Source organism: Gracilinanus agilis, chromosome 6 (assembly GCF_016433145.1).
Source record: "Gracilinanus agilis isolate LMUSP501 chromosome 6, AgileGrace, whole genome shotgun sequence".
Classification (NCBI taxonomy): Eukaryota; Metazoa; Chordata; class Mammalia; order Didelphimorphia; family Didelphidae; genus Gracilinanus; species Gracilinanus agilis.
In genome coordinates this window covers 38,040,778-38,060,607 of record NC_058135.1, presented here as the reverse complement: position 1 = coordinate 38,060,607, position 19,830 = coordinate 38,040,778, and the positions used below count along the sequence as shown (strand labels likewise).

The window sequence follows — 19,830 nt, the reverse complement described above, 5'->3', positions numbered from 1 at the left end:
TGATGGAATACTATTGTGCTAAAAGGAATATTAAACTGGAGGAGTTCAGGCGAACTGGAGAGACCTCCGGGAACAGATGCAGAGCAATAGGAGCAGAGCCAGAAGAACATTGTACACAGAGACTGATATACTGTGGTAAAATTGAATGTAATGGACTTCTGTACCAGCAGCAATACAATGACCCAGGACAATTCTGAGGGATTTATGGTAAAGACGCTACCCACATTCAAAGGAAGGACTGCAGGAGAGGAAACATGTAAGAAAAACAACTAACTGCTTGAACGCATGGGTCGGGGTGGACATGACTGAGGGTGTGGACTCGAAACTACCACACCAATGCAACTACCAGCAATTTGGAAATTGGTCTTGATCAAGGACACATGACAAAACTAGTGGAAATGTGCATCGGCCATGGGTGGGGGGAGTTCGGGGGGTGAAGGGGAAAAGAGGAGCATGAATCATGTAACCATGTTAAAAATGAATATTAATAAATGTTTGAAAAAAAATACAGTGGTAGTAAGGGGAGTTTGCAATCCATTAGACCAAACTGAGTATAGAAGAAAAGTAGTAATTAAGGACAGAGGTTATCACTACTTTTCATATTCATGCAATTGTACTAAAAATACTCCAAAATACAAGAAATAAGAAATATGAGGGGGCAGCTGGGTAGCTGGATTGAGAGCCAGGCCCAGAGACAGGAGGTCCTAGGTTCAAATCTGGCCTCAGACACTTCCCAGCTGTGTGACCCTGGGCAAGTCACTTGACCCCCATTGCCTACCCTTACCACTCTTCTGCCTTGGAAACAATACACTGTATTGACTCTAAGACAGAATGTAAAGGTTTAAAAAAAAAGAAGGAAATATGGACTATCTATATATAAAGGATGAAGGAACAGTAGGGTGAAATATAAAAATCGTTCTTTTTTTTCTATAACTCCTTGAAAGTTCAAAGTTATTTTGATAAAAGCATTATTTGTTTAAGATTCATGATAGGCATTTCCAAAAATAACAACTGAGTTAAAACTTAGCAGCTAATTCAACTTGTTTTTTGTCACAGAATTATTCCTATTAACCATTTTTCTTTGTCATTACATAACGATTGCTTTTTTTTCCAAGATGATTTTTGATAACATTGCTAAATTATTATTTCTGTACTCATAGAGGCATGTCTTATTGTCATACACAATTTCCAGAATTGGGCAAGCCAAAAAGACAAGTAAAGGGAATCCTGCACTCAGAGGCCTTTCTGTCTTTTGATTGCTTCATCTGTAAAACATGGATAATAAATACCTGCCTAAAGATAGTAGACTAGGCAAGGTCAACTATTAAAATTCTCTAATTTTTGCTACTTTTTTTAAACTTTCTTTTCTAACTGACAAATAAATCATCTGAACTCTAAAAAAGCTGAATTCTAGTTCAACTCCATAATTTATCCACTTTTTTTTCCTAGTGTGTTTTCCAGTGCTATGTGTTTGGAAAAACTATCCAAAACCAAAATGTTTGAAAAATTAGAAATTAAATGGACAACTTAGATCCCACATTGTTTTCCATGATCTTAAATAACCAAAGTGGCTATCTATTATAGTTGTCACATTAATCTTTTTAATTCTCAATTCTAGTATTCATTTTACATCATGTAGATGCAGACTATATGTCTTTGGCTATACATTATTTCATAAAAGTAGTATTGTCAAAAATTACAATTCTTACCCTACTCAGATTTCTAATTTCCATCATAACATATTAAAGTCTATTTTTCCATAATACTTCTTGAGGAAAAGATTTTGTTAACTGATTTATAGTTAAATGCATAGAAGAAAATAAACCAGAAGAGTAAAAGTTTAATAAAGTAATTTTAGAATGAAATTAAACATGTTAGAATAAATTTTAATATGATAATCTCAATAGTTAATAGATTTCTTCAAAAAATTTTCCAATAAATAAAACTACAGTGTTAAATACTTTGAAACTCTGTTTAGTATGCTAAATTTTAATGTGATAGAGAAGGAACTTTATCATTATTTCTCTCCTAAGAAATGTTAACATTTTCTGTTTAGTTTAGAAAAAAAATACACTTTGCTAAACAATCACAACAACAAAAACCTGAGTAGATATTTAGAGTCATGGATGAAAAAAAATCAAATACTTCTCATAATTTCACTTTCTCTGATCTATCACAGATAGAATAGAAACTTCCTTCCCATTAAAATGTTTTCACTTATTTTTGAAGATTCTTTCTTACTCACTGAAATTTCATCAATATAGAGCACTGGTGTCAAACAAATAAAAAGGGATCCCTGTAGGCTCTATATTGACTTAGAAAACTATACATTAACTATGTTCTATTGTGGTCATCTAGGTGGCACAGTGGTTTAACAATGGGTTTGAAATCAAGAAGACTCATCTTTATGAGTTCAAATGTGGCCTCAGACACTTAGTAGCTGCACTTAACGCTATTTGTCCCAGTTCCTAATCTATAAAATGAGCTGGAGAAGGAAATGGTAAACCACTCGAGTATCTTTTTTCAAGAAAAGCCCCAAATGGAGTCACAAAGAGTTGGACAGGACTAAAAAGGACTGAAAAACACATTCTATTTTATTTTTATTGATTTTATTAAACATTTCCCAATTACATTTTAATATGGTTGAGCTAGGAATTTTGCCACTATATGCCACCAGCAAGCTAATTGTTTTACCTCTTCCATTCCAGAAGATCAAAAGAAAACCTACTATCTGTAACCACATGAAAAAAAATTCTGAATTATTAATAATTAGAGAAATTAAAATTAAAGCAACTTTAAGCTTCTGCTCCCATCCATTAGATTAGCAGTGTTGATAAAAAAAAAAAAAAGAACAAATGATACATGTTGAAGAAGCTGTGAAGAAATAGACTCATGGATGAGCTGTTAGTAGAAGTGTGAATTTGTTTCAGCAAATCTGGAAAGAAATTTGGAACTATACCCCTAAATTACTAAGCTGCTTATATCCTTTGCCCCAGTGAAATCACTACTAAGCCTATACTGGAGGCAACTCTTTTTTTAACTTTATTTTATAATATTTTATTATCCAAATTACATGTAATAACAATTTTAAACATACATTTTACTGAAATTTTAAGAACCAAATTGTCTCTCTTCCTCCCTTCCCTCCCTTCTCCTGAGATAGTAAGCAATTTGATCTAGATTAAAAATGTGTGATAATGGAAAACATATTTCTATATTGGCCATTGCGAGAGAATTCTTGTGTAAAACTAAAATACAAAAATAAAAACACACATAAAATTAAGTGGAAAATAGTATGCTTTGATCTGTATTCCGACTCCATCAGTTCTCTGGAAATGGATAGTATTCTTTATCCTGAGTTATTCAGAATTGTCTCCAATAATTGTACTGTTTAGAATAACTCAGCCTTCACAGATGATCATTATATAGTATTGGTGATGCTGTATACAATGTTCTCCTGGCTCTTACTTCATTCTGCATCAGTTCAGGTAGGTCTTTCCAGGTTTTTCTAAAGTCATCTCACTCATCATTTCTTTCATATAGTATTCCATTACCCCAGAACACCACTGGGTTTTTTCTTTGTTTTTTTTTTTGGCAACAATATCATAGAAAAATACTTGAATGGATCCCATCCAGTATCACCTTTGGGCGATATCTCTTTGGGTTGTTTACACTGTGAAGCCTACAAGGGTGATTCAGTATTTCTGGATTCTTGGTCTTCTTTAATTGCCTTGGGCTTTCATCTTTGTCCATTTTCCTCAGCTAACTTATCCCCAGTTTCTATACATCGTTCTAATAAGAAGGTAAATAACTTTTCTCCAAAATATCCCCTGATGCAAACTTGAAAAACCAAAGCTTGGTACAATAAGCCTGAATGAGGTGCAGTATTTCTTTCTTTTTTTTTTAAATTTTAATTTTTAGAAAAAATTTCCATGGTTACATAATTCATGTTTTTACTTTACCCTTCACCCCCTCAAACCCCCGCCCCGGTAGCTAACTCGAATTTCAACTGGTTTTAACATGTGTGGTCAGTCAAGACTTACTTACATATTATTGATAGTTACATTGGCTTGGTCTTTTCGGGTCTACATCCCCAATCATGTCCTCATCAACGTAAGTGTTCAAGCAGTTGTTTTTCTTCTGTGTTTCCACTCCTGTAGTTCTTCCTCTGCATGTGGGTAGCGTCTTTACCATAAATCCCTCAGAATTGTCCTTGGGTCATTGCATTGCTGCTAGTACAGATGCCCATTACATTCAATTTTACCACAATATATCAGTCTCTGTGTACAATGTTCTTCTTGCTCTGCTCCTTTCACTCTGCATCAATTGCTAGAGGTCTTTCCAGTTCATATGTAATTCCTCCAGTTTATTATTCCTTTTAGCACAATAGTATTCCATCACCAGCATATACCACAATTTGTACAGCCATTCCCCAATTGAAGGGCATACCCTTGCTTTCCAGTTTTTTGCCACCACAAAGAGCGCAGCTATAAATATTTTTGTGCAAGTCTGTTTATCTATAATTTCTTTTGGGTACAATCCCAGCAATGGTATGGCTGGATCAAAGGGCAGGCATTCTTTTTTCGCTCTTTGGGCATAGTTCCAAATTGCCATCCAGAATGTTTGGATCAGTTCACAACTCCACCAGCAATGCATTAATGTCCCAATTTTGCCACATCCCCTCCAACATTCATTACTCTCCCTTGCTATCATTTTTTAGCCAATCTGCTAGGTGTGAGGTGATACCTCAGCGTTGTTTTGATTTGCATTTCTCTAATTATTAGAGATTTGGAACACTTTCTCATGTGCTTATTGATACTTTTGATTTTTTTATCTGACCATTGCCTATTCATGTCTCTTGCCCATTTATCAATTGGGGAATGGCTTGATTTTTTATACAATTGCTTTAGCTCCTTGTATATTTGAGTAATTAGACTTCTGTCAGAATTTTTTTTATAAAGATTTTTCCCAGTTTGTTGTTTCCCTTCTGATTTTGCTTGCATTGTTTGTGTTTGTACAAAAACTTTTTAATTTAATATAATCAAAATTATTCATTTTACATTTTGTAATTTTTTCTAACTCTTGCTTGATTTCCTTTCCCAGAGATCTGACAAGTATACTATTCTGTGTTCACCTAATTTACTTACAGTCTCCTTCTTTATATTCAAGTCTTTCACCCATTCTGAATTTATCTTGGTGTAGGGTGTAAGATGTTGATCTAAACCTAATCTCTCCCATATTGTTTTTCCAATTTTCCCAGCAGTTTTTGTCAAATAGTGGATTTTTGTCCCAAAAGTTGGGCTCTTTGGGTTTATCATACACTGTTTTGCTGACATCACGTATCCCAAGTCTATTCCACTGATCCTCCTCTCTATCTCTTAGCCAGTACTATAATGTTTTGATGACTGCTGCTTTATAGTATAGCTTAATATCTGGTACTGCTAAACCACCTTTCTTCACTTTTTTTTTTCATTATTTCCCTTGATATTCTTGATCTTTTGTTATTCTAAATGAACTTTGTTTTATTTTTTTCTAATGTAGTAAAAAAGGTTTTTGGTAGTTTGATAGGTATGGCACTAAATAAGTAAATTAATTTGGGTAGAATGGTCATTTTTATTATGTTAGCTAGTCCTACCCATGAGCAATCAATGTTTTTCCAATTGTTTTGATCTAGTTTTAATTGTTTGGAAAGTGTTTTGTAGTTATGTTTGTATAATTCCTGTGTTTGTTTTGGTAGATAGATTCCTAAGTATTTCATATTGTCTAGGGTGATTTTAAATGGTGTTTCTCTTTCTACCTCTTGCTGCTGTGATGAGTTGGAAATATATAGAAATGCTGATGATGTATGTGCATTTATTCTGTACCCTGCAACTTTGCTAAAGTTGTTGATTAATTCTACTAGCTTTTAAGTTGATTCTCTAGGATTTTTTAAGTATACCATCATATCATCTGCAAAGAGTGATAGCTTAGTCTCCTCATTGCCTATTTTAATACCTTCAATTTCTTTTTTTTCTCTTATTGCTACTGCTAGTGTTTCTAGTACAATGTTAAATAATAGAGGTGATAACGGGCATCCTTGTTTCACACCTGATCTTATTGGAAAGGCTTCTAATTTATCCCCATTGCATATTATGCTTGTTGATGGTTTAAGATATATACTGTTTATTATTTTTAGGAACGGCCCTTCTATTCCTATACTTTTCAGTGTTTTCAATAGGAATGGGTGTTGTATTTTGTCAAAGGCTTTTTCAGCATCTATTGAGATAATCATGTGATTTTTGTTTGTTAGACTGTTGATATGGTCAATTATATGGATGGTTTTCCTAATGTTGAACCATCCTTGCATTCCTGGTATAAATCCCACCTGATCATGATGAATAACCCTCTTGATCACTTGCTGGAGTGTTTTTGCTATTATTCTATATAAGATTTTTACATCTATGTTCATTAAGGAGATTGGTCTGTAATTTTCTTTCTCTGTTTTTGATCTCCCTGGCTTTGGAATCAGTACCATATTTGCGTCATAAAAGGAGTTCAGTAAGACTCCTTCTTTGCTTATTATATCAAATAATTTGTATAGTGTTGGGATTAGTTGCTCTTTGAATGTCTGATAGAATTCACTTGTGAATCCATTAGGCCCTGGCGATTTTTTCTTAGGGAGTTCTTTGATGGCTTTTTCAATTTCTTTTTCTGATATGGGATTATTTAAGTATTCTATTTCTTCTGCTATTAATCTAGGCAATTTATATTTTTTGCAAATATTCATCCATATCACCGAGATTGCTAAATTTATTGCCATATAATTGGGCAAAATAGTTTTTAATGATTGCCTTAATTCCCTCTTCATTATAGGTGAGGTCTCCCTTTTCATCTTTGATACTATCAATTTGGTTTTCTTCTTTCCATTTTTAAATTACATTAACCAGTACTTTGTCTACTTTATCTGTTTTTTTTTTCAAAATACCAGCTTTTAGTCTTATTTGTTAATTCAATAGTTCTTTTACTTTCAATTTTAGTAATTTCTCCTTTGATTTTTAGTATTTCTAATTTAGTTTTCATCTGGGGATTTTTAATTTGTTCATTTTCTAGTTTTTTAAGTTGAATGCCCAATTCATTAACCTCTGCCCTCCCTAGTTTGTTAATATATTCACTCAGTGATATACATTTTTCCCTTAGAACTGCTTTGGCTGCATCCCATAGGATGTGTCATCATTGTAATTGTCTTCAATGAAATTATTAATTGTTTCTGTGATTTGTTCTTTCACTAAATTATTTTGGAGATTCATATTATTTAATTTCTAATTAGTTTTTGGTTTGCCTCTCCATGTATTCTTACTAGTAACTATTTTTATTGCATTATAATCTGAGAAAGTTTCATTTATTATTTCTGCTCTTTTGTACTTGTTTGCAATATTTCTATGCCCTATTACATGGTCTATCTTTGTGAATGTTCCATATGCTGCTGAAAACAAGGTGTATTGCTTTTTTCTCTATTTATTTTTCTCCATATATCTATTAATTCTAATTTTCTTAGAGTTTCATTCACCTCTCTTATCTCTTTCTTATTTATTTTTTGGTTTGATTCATCTAGATCTGATAGGGGAAGGTTGAAGTCCCCCACTAGTATGGTTTTGCTATCTATTTCCTCCTTGAGATCCACTAGCTCCTCCTTTAGAAATTTGGAAGCTATACCATTTGTTGCATACATATTGAGTACTGATATTTCTTCATTATTTATACTGCCTTTTATTAGGATGTAGTTACCTTCCCAATCTCTTTTAATCTCATATATTTTTACTTTGGCTCTGTCAGAGATCATGATAGCAACCCCTGCCTTCTTTTTCTCATTTGAAGCCCAAAAGATTTTGCTCCATCCTCTCATTTTCACTCTATATATGTCTGTCTTTCTCATGTGTGTTTCTTGTAGACAACATATGGTTGGGTTTTGGTTTCTAATCCATTCTGCTATTTGCTTTTGTTTTATGGGTGAGTTCATGCCATTCACATTCAAAGTTATAATTATCAACTGTGCAGTCGAGGCAGCTCTTGACAACAATGAATAGAGTACTGGGCCCGGAGTTAAGAAGGCCAAAGTTCAAATCCAGCCTCAGATTCTAGGCAAATCACGTATTCCCTATCTGCCTCAGTTTCCTCATCTATAAAATAAAGAGAATAATAATGCCTGTTTCATAGGGTTGGTATAAGGATCAAATGTGATAATTAAAAAATATTTTTATTTTATTTTTTAAGAATTTAAGCTCAATGAATTAATTAATTAATTTGAAATTTTTGTCCACTGTTACATGAATCATGTTCTTTTCCTCCCCTCCTTCCACCCCTCTTCTATAGCCAATGAGCAATTAAACTGGGATTTACATGTGCCATTGATGAAGACCTATTTCCGTATTATTAATATTTGCAATAGTGATCATTTATAGTCTACATCCCCAATTATATCCCATCAAACCATGTGATCAAGCACTTGTTTTTCTGTGTTTCTACTCCCACAGTTCTTTCTCTGGATGTGGATAGTGTTTTTTCTCATAAGTCCCTCAGAATTGTCCTGGATCATTGCATTGCTGCTAGTAGAGAAGTCCGTTATGTTTGATTGTCCCGCAGTGTGTCAATCGCCATGTACAATGTTGTCTGTCCGGGTCCAGCCGGACACAACCGAGGGGTCCGGGGAAACGGCAACCTAAGAACCCATAGGGGAAGAAGAGGGGAGACCTTGCGCGCAAGACAGACAGAGTTGTTTTGGTGGAAGCAAGGCTCGTTTATTGTAGATCTATGACAAGAATATATAGGCTGAGGGCAGAGGGGGGTCGGCAGATACTAAGGGGGAAAGGAACGCGGAAAGGGAGCATAGAAAATCTCTGGTGGCGTCTTACTGTCTCCAAGCATGGCTGGGCCTATGATCAATATCTTATCTTAGAAGAGTGAATGATATCTATTCTTAGAAGAGTGACTGTCTTATCTTAAAGTCTTGGTCCCTAACAGTTGTCCTGGTTCTTCTCCTTTCACTCTGCATCAGTTCCTGGAGGTCATTCCAGTTCACATGGAATTCCTCCAGTTCATTATTCCTTTGAGCACAATAGTATTCTATCACCAAAGATATCACAATTTGTTCAGCATTCCCCAATCAATGGATACCCTTTCATTTTCCAATTTTTTGTTACCACAAAGAAGATGCTAAGAATATTTTTGTACAAGTCTTTTTCCTTATGATCTGTTTGGGGTACAAATCCAGCAGTGGTATGGCTAAATCAATGGACTGGCAGTCTTTTAATGCTCTTTGGGTATAGCTCCAAATTGCCCTCCAGAATGGTTGTATCAATTCACAACTCCACCAGCAATGTATTAGTGTCCTAATTTTACCTCATCCCCTCCAGCATTTATTACTTTCCTTTGCTGTCATATTAGTCAATTTGCTAGGTATTAGGAGGTAACAGAGTTGTTTTGATTTGCATTTCTCTAATTATGAGAGATTTAGAACACTTTTTCACGTGCTTATTGATAGTTTTGATTTCTTTATCTGAAAATTGCCTATTCATGTCCCTTGTTCATTTATCATTTGGGGAATGGCTTGATTTTTTTGTACAATTGATTTGGCTACTTATAAATTTGAGTAATTAGACCTTTGTTAGAGGTTTTTGTTATAAAGATTTTTTCCCAATATGTTGTTTTCCTTCTAAGTTTGGTTGTATTGGTTTTGTTTGTACAAACCTTTTTAATTTAATGTAATCAAAATTATTCATTTCACATTTTGTAATATTCTCTATCTCTTGTTTGTTCTTAAAATCTGACAGGTAAATTATTCTATGTTCATCTAATTTACTTATAGTTTCCATATATATATATATATATCATTCACCCATTCTGAATTTATCTTGGTGTAGGGTGTGAGATAGTGATCTAAACCTAATCTCTCCCATATTGTTTTCCAATTTTCACAGCAGTTTTTGTCAAATAGTGGATTTTTGTCCCAAAAGCTGGGATCTTTGCTTTTATCATATGCTGACTTGCTGAGATCATTTACCCCAAGTCTATTCCATTGATCCTCCCTTCTGTCTCTTAAACAGTACCATATTCTTTTTTTTTTTTTTTACACCCTTGTACTTCGGTGTATTGTCTCATAGGTGGAAGATTGGTAAGGGTGGGCAATGGGGGTCAAGTGACTTGCCCAGGGTCACACAGCTGGGAAGTGGCTGAGGCCGGGTTTGAACCTAGGACCTCCTGTCTATAGGCCTGGCTCTCACTCCACTGAGCTACCCAGCTGCCCCAGTACCATATTCTTTTGATGACCAGTGCTTTATAGGTACAGTTTACGATCTGGTACTGATAGGCTCCCCTCCTTCACATTTTTTTTTTCGTTATTTCCCTTGATATTCTTGATCTTTTGTTTTTCCAAATGAACTTTGTTATAATTTTTTCTAATTCAGTAAAAAAGTTTTTTGATAGTTTGATAAGTATGGCACTGAACAAGTAAATTAATTTGACATCATTTTTATGTTAGCTCATCCTACCCATGAGCAATTAATATTTTCCCAATTGTTTCGATCTAGTTTTAATTGTGTGGACAGTGTTTTGTAGTTATGTTCATATAGTTCCCATGTTTGTCTTGGCAAATAGATTCCAAAATATTTTATATTACCAGAGTGATTTTAATGGAATTTCTCTTTCTAACTCTTGCTGTTGAGTTGCGTTGGAAATATATAGAAATGCTGATGATATATGTGGGTTTGTTTTGTATACTGCAACTTTGCTAAAGTTGTTGATTATTTCCACTAGATTTTTAGTTTATTCTTTAGGATTCTTTAAGTATACCATCATATCATCTGCAAAGAGTGATAGTTTAGTCTCTTTGTTGCCTATTTTAATACATTTGATTTCTTTTTCTTCTCTGATCACTACTGCTAGTGTTTCTAATAAAATGTTAAGTAATAGAGGTGACTATGGGCATCCTTATTTCACTCCTGATCTTATTGGGAAGGCTTCTAATTTATCCCCACTGCAGATGATGCTTGCTGATAGTTTTAAATGTATACTATTTATTATTTTTAGGAAAGGCCCTTCTATTCCTATACTTTCTAGTGTTTTCAATAGGAATGGGTGTTGTATTTTGTCAAAGGCATCTATTGAGACAATCATGTGATTTCTGTTGGTTTGGTTGTTGATTTGGTCAGTTATGTGGATGGTTTTCCCTATATTAAATTATCCTTGCATTCCTGGTATAAATCCCACCTCATCATAGTGAATAACCCTCATGATCATTTGCTGGAATCTTTTCATTAAGGAGATTGGTCTGTAATTTTCTTTTTCTGTTTTTGATCTGCCTGACTTTGAAATCAGTACCATATTTGTTTCATAAAAGAAATTTGGTAGAACTCCTTCTTTGCTTATTTTGTCAAATAGTTTTTATAGTATTGGGGTTAATTGTTCTTTAAATGTTTGATAGAATTCACTTGTGAATCCATCTGACCCTGGGGATTTTTTTCTTAGGGAGTTCTTTGATGGCTTGTTCAATTTCTTTTTCTGATATGGGATTATTTAAGTATTCTATTTCTTCTTCTGTTAATCTAAGCAATTTATATTTTTGTAAATAACCATCCATATCACCTAGATTGCTATATTTATTGCAATGTAGTTGGACAAAATAGTTCTTTATAATTACCTTAATTTCCTCTTCATTAGAGTTGAGGTCTCCCTTTTCATCTTTGATACTGTTAAAAAGCTTAATATAGGATGTGACACCAAGTAGACTCAACATAAAATTATTCTCTTCCATTCTGTACTCCAAAAAGATCAGATATGATATCCACTTTTTTTCAAGTTTAGATTATTATGCTAGTCTTTTTTTTTTTTCATTACCGAGGCACTAAGGACATTTTTAGTATCCTAGGATTTGATGGAGTTAGCATAACATTATCTCTGAGCAGAGATAACATGGCATAGTGGATAGAGTTGCCCACAGTCAAGTAAATCTGGATTCAGACAGATCCCAGTTCTGACATTTACTGGCTTTGCTACCCTGGCCAAGTCACTTAAACTCTCAAAGCTTTAAGCAACACCCAAATACTATAAGTTATAGAGAAAATCGTTCCTGGTACTTGTTTAAGATCATAGTTAATTAGTGGCAGAAGTTCAACTTGACCCCTATCTCAGGTTGAAAAGAGAACTTTTATGAATCTGCAATGATTCACATGTAAGTGAATGTACATGCTATGAAATAATTTGGTAAAAAGGAAGCTTCAGTAGCTTAAAGCAGTCTTGATCCTAATTTAGAACCAGTTCACCAGAGGCAGTCCTCAGCTGGATGATCTGAATGTTATTTGTATTATTCAGTATATGGACTGGAAGAAATAAAAGAAGAGAAAATAGTTACTAATCCAAACCCTGGGAAAAAATTATTGAAAATTTTAAATCTATGGAGAGTGCCTTCATCCATGTTCTACTGTGTAATAAATGCAAGAAAAACCACCAGCAACAGTGGAATGTTTCCCCTCCTTCCCATCTCAGTCTACTCATATTCCATTGAGAGAGGCTTAAAATTTGTATTTGTACTGCTTTACTTGTTTTACAAGAAATATATTATAACTTCCTGCATGGTGTAGTTTCCACTAACCTTATGACAGGGATTATTATGTTATATCTTAAGACACTACGGCAACAGGTTTATTTTTCCTGTCATTTTTTGCTTAACTATACTAATAACTAATATTAACTATATATAATGAAACTGACTTAGGTGAACTTCTCTTGAGGAAAGAAATCATATAATCTGCCACAGTTTGATACCTGAAGAATAAATAATATTATATAGGATCTTATTTTAATATTTCAGATTCTTAGAAAAATACAAACCTTGGTTAACTTCTTATTACATGTTACAAAGGAATTGGAAGATGTTTGTATGTATATGTGAATGTGCATATGTGCATGCTACAAAGCAATAAAACTTTTTACTTTCTTCTTTTTCAGGGCCGATGCATAAACTTTTCCCGTATTCCCTCTCAGTAAGAAAGAAGGCAGAAAAAACAGAAGGTACAAAGATGAAGCATTATCTCTACCAGCTTCCAAGCAAATGAAGACCTTGACACATTTTGTTTTTCATTCCTTGGAAAAACAGCTTTATGCCTCTCAGCCTAGATTGTTCTTTTGTGATTTCTCATCTTTTCAGATTTCACAAGCCAGCCTGCTTTACACCAACCTGTTTCAATCACTTGTTCTACCATGTAGGTAGAAATTCATTACAACTTAGTGGTAACCCATGATGCATAGTTGTGGACATGAAGAGGAACATTAAATTGCATGCAGCATTTTGACAGAAAATCCAGTATTTATATGTAAAGGGTGGAAAGCAACAGCAGAAGAAACAATACACCATAAAGATGATAGCTAAATTGGGACCACAAAAGAACTGGCCATGGTGTATCATTATTAGAGAAGCAAGCCTTCTCCAATGGAAATATGGCACTTGTAATTAACAGAGAGAGATTGTTAGCCATAGGCAGAAGGTATGGAAGAGTCCCACCAGGCTAAGCAAATTGAAAAGTTCATTCATTGCCTTATAGCGATGTCATATCATAAAATCCTTGTGAGTCCCCTATCACAGTGTGCCTTACGGGAAGTTTCTGACTGGAAAATCTTGTCATTTTAACACTGAGAAGTGCACATGCATGACAAAATGTAGACAGGATGCCTTAAGGTATTGGTAGCAAGCAAGACTTTGCCCTTTAGTTTTCGAAGACACCTTTCTTTCATTATGCACCCGGGACAAGAAGAAAATTAATAGAGCGTTATCCTCTAGGAAGACAGACCCATAACCAAAGATATTGAGCAGATTTCGAGAGCCTGATACTTCAAGTCCTTGACACTGTGTCTGGAAAATGATTCCCCCCCCTTTTTTTTTTCTGTTTTTAGATTTAAGTCATTCTTGCAACATTATCTTCTATAAACATACCTGACTGTAGCAGGCTTATACATTAGGGTAGGTTTTTCCTCCAAATTTAAAAGAAGGGGTTGCCTTAAAGCTAGCATCTCAGGGACCCCCCTTCAAATCTCCAAGGCCTCTTCAGCGTCACAAGCCAGCAATTCTCTTTGCATGAGAATTTCAAAGTTTAATTAATATAATTAAAGGCAACAGCAAGCAGCAGCCTGTGAAGATTTTGCTCATCTTTTTTATGCCTTTTGACATTGAATGACCTATTACTATATGCGCATTACTTGGATTTTGAGGGGTACTCTACATTGGTTCTGATTCAGCAATTGAAAAAGACCTCTCCTCAACTTATAAACAAAATTTTCAAGAGCGTTAGCCATCACAATTCATTGACAATGTATATATTATAATTTTTTTAGAAAAACCATCATCATGTCACGTTGACGATGCCAAATTATGTTAGTGTGAGCAGAAACACTGTGGGGGAGGAAGAAGGGAGCAGCTGAAGAAAAAGACTCAAATGATCCAGTCACTTTTGATACTGTACTTCAGATGCAAAATGGATATTCGAGTCGAAACCTGACAAAGCGCGCCTGCTTTGATGTGAACTGGTATAGACAATGACCAGTGGCTGGGTCAGTGGGATGTCTCTCTGTGAGCAGAGAAGCTTATCAAATGACACTAAAAATAAGTTCAACAACCATCACATGGTTGGGGGAGGCGGGGGCGAAGGCGAATGCTTCCCGTTGGGTGGGCACGCTGCACAGGCGCAAGATGGGAAGAGCGATGTGGAGCATCCTGTTCTCAACACCCCTTTGTGTTCATCATGGAAATTTCAAGGGACACAAATGATTCTCTTGGATGGTCTCCAAATTGGTGGCATCGCTCAAAGACGCTATATATCTATATCTCTATATATAGAGATATAGATATTCATTGCCTTTTTAAAAATCTCTTGCTTGAGTTTATTTCTCACTGGCTGAAATCAAAGCCATGTGTACAAGTATTTCATAAATAAAATTCTTTTCTTAGCCTATCAGATAACTTTCTTTTGGTCCACTGAAGGCATGTGCTTTGTATCAGTGAACTTCAAATTGTGTTTTTTATCTGAATGTAGTAGTTCTCTCCCCAGAGGTAGGAATTGATGAGAAAGATGACCATGGGACCTGTCCAGAGCAGCATACTTTTCAGCCTGTGGTTTGGAGTTATAACCATAATTTTAGCTCTTATCAGCTCTTCCTCTTCAGCTCACCTTTGAATGGAAGGAGCCACTTTTTTACCAAATTTACTCACTGGTTATACTATCTTCTGAACTTCAGGAAGGCATGTCAGTGATGTTAATGCAACTGATCTGTGTCTCTTTGATGTTCATTTTAAGTTTGTCTAAAAATACCATGTTTATAAAATGGTGGGTGAACAATGTGAATAGCCCCCACCCAATGACAAGTGGCTTTTGATAAACTGTCATGCAAATGGATTTTGAGTTTGATAGTACTTCCTGGAATACTTTTTGAAAGGAAGAGGCAATAGTCTAGTCCTAGAGGAAAAAGAGAATTCTTAAGGGCTTGAATAAAATTCTGCTTAATGATACACTAGTTGTTAGAATGTCTCAGGTTAAGTTTAAAACAAAAATAATAAATTTGTTTGAAACAATATTCTTTACACAAAGAGAGCACACCAAAGTAGAGCAGACCAAAAACTTCTAGAACATTAGAGGCTTAGGATAACGAGGTTAACTCATATGCAGTTAGAAATGAACGTAGCATTTGATGGAATATAAATTTTCGGAACAATTGACTAAAGATTTTTTTTGAATTTTATCACCTCTTACATGTACAAGTCACCAAAAGGTGAAAAACATCAGGGAGAAAAATATTACCATATGCAAATACATTGTGCATGCGATTTTCCCCTCTTACATGATATATTTGTAAAGAAATTCACAATTTCAATATAACTCTGTCTTAAACATTCAATAAAATTATATATTTATTTGATGCATGAAGAAGAAGAAAATCTGCTTTATTTACTGGACATGATGTCAATGCAATACTTTTTTCTCAGTATATACCAATAAACCCATATCCATTATCCCAATTGTGTTGCATAAGGTGGTAAAAACAATTAAGTGGGAAATGACTCTTAACTTATGTGTCTACTCTGCCTAGATAGAAAGTTTTGAAGGCATCTATATATATTTCATAACAGTGTCTGTTCTTTATGGATTTAATCCATAAATATTTATCTATCTGAAAACTTTGATACTTGGAATGTTTTCCTTGAAGCATTTGGTGCTCAGAGGGAGGAAAAAAAAAACATTTGGTGCTAAGCATTGCACACTGATTCCTTTCCCCAAGTTTATTCTATTTTAAAAAGTTATATTTTCTTTCCAATAAGATGCAGAATAAAATTTGAGGACTTCCATTAAGCAGGGAGCAGCATCTGTCATCCATGGAGAGTTCCTATTTTGGCAAAATAGACAATATGAGTTTTATAGTTTTTCCAATTGAAAATGGTAGAAAAGTAAATGATTTCCTTTGATTACCCACTGTACTTTTTATTCATACTTAATTTTAAATCATAAATTATTTAATAAATTTTTCTATAATAAATGTTTAATTGTTAAGGTGTATCTCTATGAATTGAATAAAGTGTTTTGCTACTCTTAGGTACCAACCAACTTTCTCACCACTCACTGGAGACCATACTATGTTTTGCATCACAATGTTTTAAAAAAAAGATTTCAGGTTATCATTGGGTAGGCAAGCAGCACTTTAAGTTAATTATACTAATTTTAAGTGTAAGAGTAGGTAATACAGATATAATATATTCATGAGTTATTAAACATCATAATTTTCTGATGCATGTATATGTTGCAAAGGCTTGACTTTGTTTTAATAGTGCTAGATTTTACATAAAAAATTACTTCCAGTAATTCCTGCTACTTTATTGCTGTGGAAACCTGGGAAAAAGAGATGTATGCAGGGAACTCCACCCCCTACTTTTTATTATCAGTTCTATATACAGTAACCCTAGTGTTTTTATTTTACTGAAATATTCAAAGAGGCCTGTGATTTCATCCATTTGGAAGTTCTTTCCAATGATTCAGACCACAACTCATCCACTTCTGTCTCTCCATGGAACTCATCCATTCTGCCCTATGAATTCTTCTCAGATTATCCACCCAAAATGCTATTTTCCCTCAGTTTCTCTTGAAATTGTGAGTACACACACACGCACACACGTTTTGGTGAAGTGCTTTACTCTGGCTATCTCATTCTCATCACATGCCTATTATATATCTAGAGGAATTGTGGGGTGGAAGATGAAAGTTCCTCATTGATTTCACACTGGAGATTACTTATTCCCACAATGCTTCTCTCCATTACCCTCTGTAGTGATATTCATTTTTTTTTATTACTCAGAGATTATTATATTCCATGACTCTTTGCCTTACAACAATACTATTAGAATACTGATATTGAAGAATTTTGTTTTGTTTTGTTTTTTTGGGGGGGGAAGAGCCAAGTTAGTTGAGAAATTCTGGCAATACATGAGTATGTCTATATACATACATATACATATATCTATATTTGTATTTCCCAAAATAAATATAATTTTTCTAGTATCATCAAAATATGTGAGAAATATGAAGATAAATTGATGGCAATTCAATTTGTCTTACCTTTTAAACTAGATTTTATTTTGAGATTGGTTGAATATGATCTTTCTATGAGCTATAATCATATTTCATGTTATGCAAATAGTCATACAAAATAATTTCTAAAGTTAAACTAAATGGGAGGAAGATCAGGAAAAGTCTTGTTCTTTGAAAGAAACTAAGACTTTTAAGTGATAGAGATGCATTCCAGAGAGGTACATGGAAGAACACTTGGGCAAGGACAAGAGGTATCTCATTGAATCTTCAGAAAATAACTAGTATCCCAGTTTTATTGGAATAGTGCATTAGAAGGGAACTAACTGGAAATACGGTTGGAGAGGTAGGCTGGAGTCAAATCATGGAGGGCCTTTAATACCAAGGTATAAATTGTGCATATAATCTTTGAGGCAAAGTAAAGAGCCAAAGATTTTTGTGAAAGAATGTGATCATCTCCGTGTTTTAGAAATATCAATTTGGTATCTGAATGAAAGGTGGTTTGGGCAGGATCTAGACTAGAAGCAAACAGAACAATTAGTAAACTATTACATCAGTCCCCTTAAAAGAGGATGAAGACCTTACCTAGGAAACAGGATTATCGTTTTAGGGCTGTGAAAGACCTTAGATGATGTCATAGACTACAACCTTTTCATATTATAGATAACTGGACAGTGATTAAATGACTTGAGTAGGACCATAGAACTAGTACCTAAAGTGGGACTTGAATTCAGGTGTTTCCAAGTCCAACTCCAGTGTCCCATCCATTCCACTAGAATGGATAGAGAAGTGACAGATGCTGAGATTTAAAGGGAAAACTAGAAAATTTGGTCAATGATTGACTATGGAAGAAGACAGGAGAGGATCAATCGGCATCATTTTAACACTCTAAAACACTAATCCAAAATGACTAAAAATAAATTTACTTTTATAATTTGATGTTTATATATTTTAAATACTAACCTTTTATAAAGGAAATGCAAGGTAGGATACAAAGAAAATCTTTATTTTTTATTTAGAATATTTTTCCAAGATTCACTTACATGATTCATGATTTTCTTCCTGCCCCTCTTCCTTCCCCACTCCTGTAGCTGACAAGCAATTCTACTGGGTTATAACTGTATCATTGTTCAAAATCTATTTCCATGTTATTCATATTTGCAATAGAGTGACCTTTTAACATCAAAACCCTAGCCATATCCACACTGAACCATGTGATTGATCACATTTTTCTTCTGTGTTTCTACTCCCACAGTTCTTTCTCTGGATGTGGATAGCATTCTTTCTCATAAGTTCCTCTAGACTGTCCTGGATCATTGCACTGCTACTAGTAGAAAAGTGTTATGAGTAAGATTAGATTAGCTAGTTATTAGGTATTGATTATATATTGATTAGGAAGTACCTAGCAGGAAGGAGCTGGAGCTAGGAATTCCAGGTTGGAATGAAGAAGGAGGAAGTCTGTGTGTGTTCTGTGTGTGGACTCCATTAGTGGTAGGCAAAAACTGTTGCCAGCCTGGGAGACCTCAGAGCAAAGGACATCTTGCATCCTGTTTTCCCCTGGGATCCTGTGTGGTGTGGCATTTAAGGAAAGAACAAGAGAAGAGGACAGTGCTTCAAGCAAACCCCTTACTGCTTAGTTCCTGAGACAACTTTAGCTCCTGGCATCCAGACATCAGTGGATTGCAGTGAGAAATCCCAAAGCCACAAAAGCCCCAGCTGTACTCAAGCCTGGCAGGTTCCAGGTGTGAGGCAGAAACCCAGAGATTCCAGTATAGCTCCTTGGGCCCTGTTAGTTAGATAGTTTAAATTAGTGTAGTCAATAAGTCCTTCCCTGTCCCTTTGGGTTTTGTTATTAGGTGTTAAGATTTTAGAGTAGTCATTCCTATCCCTCCTTTTAGTTGTTTCTAATTAAAACCCAATTTCACCTTGTTAGCTTGTCAGTTAATTCAAGGCCTCTGGCCAGAGTGACAGTTGGCTGTTATTTTTCCAGTTGGGAGTGGTGTAGCTGTACAAGACTTCAGTGATCAGTTTTAGTCTCTCTTACATCCCAGAGAGTGTTCCCACAAACCCCATAGTTGATTTTTAATATCCCTGGTGACCCCATTACTTATATTATCTTACAAAAGTCCATTACATTCGATTAGACCATAGTGTCTGTGCACAATGTTCTGGTTCTGCTCCTTTTGCTCTGCATCAATTAATCGAATGAAATGAGGTCATTTCAGTTCACATAGAA

The 19,830-nt window shown here is 34.7% G+C and overlaps 1 protein-coding gene across 1 annotated transcript in view; it reads left to right on the top strand.

The window, feature by feature from the left end:
• ANTXR2 (ANTXR cell adhesion molecule 2) overlaps window positions 1-16,551 on the top strand; it is a 255,604-nt gene extending 239,053 nt beyond the window's left edge. Inside the window, exons 16-17 of the mRNA XM_044681488.1 lie at window positions 12,979-13,041; window positions 14,359-16,551. Of these exons, the coding sequence (XP_044537423.1) occupies window positions 12,979-13,017 (39 nt within the window). The 3' untranslated portion in view covers window positions 13,018-13,041; window positions 14,359-16,551. The remainder of the gene's footprint in view (window positions 1-12,978; window positions 13,042-14,358) is intronic.
• The last annotated feature ends 3,279 nt before the right edge of the window (window positions 16,552-19,830 follow it).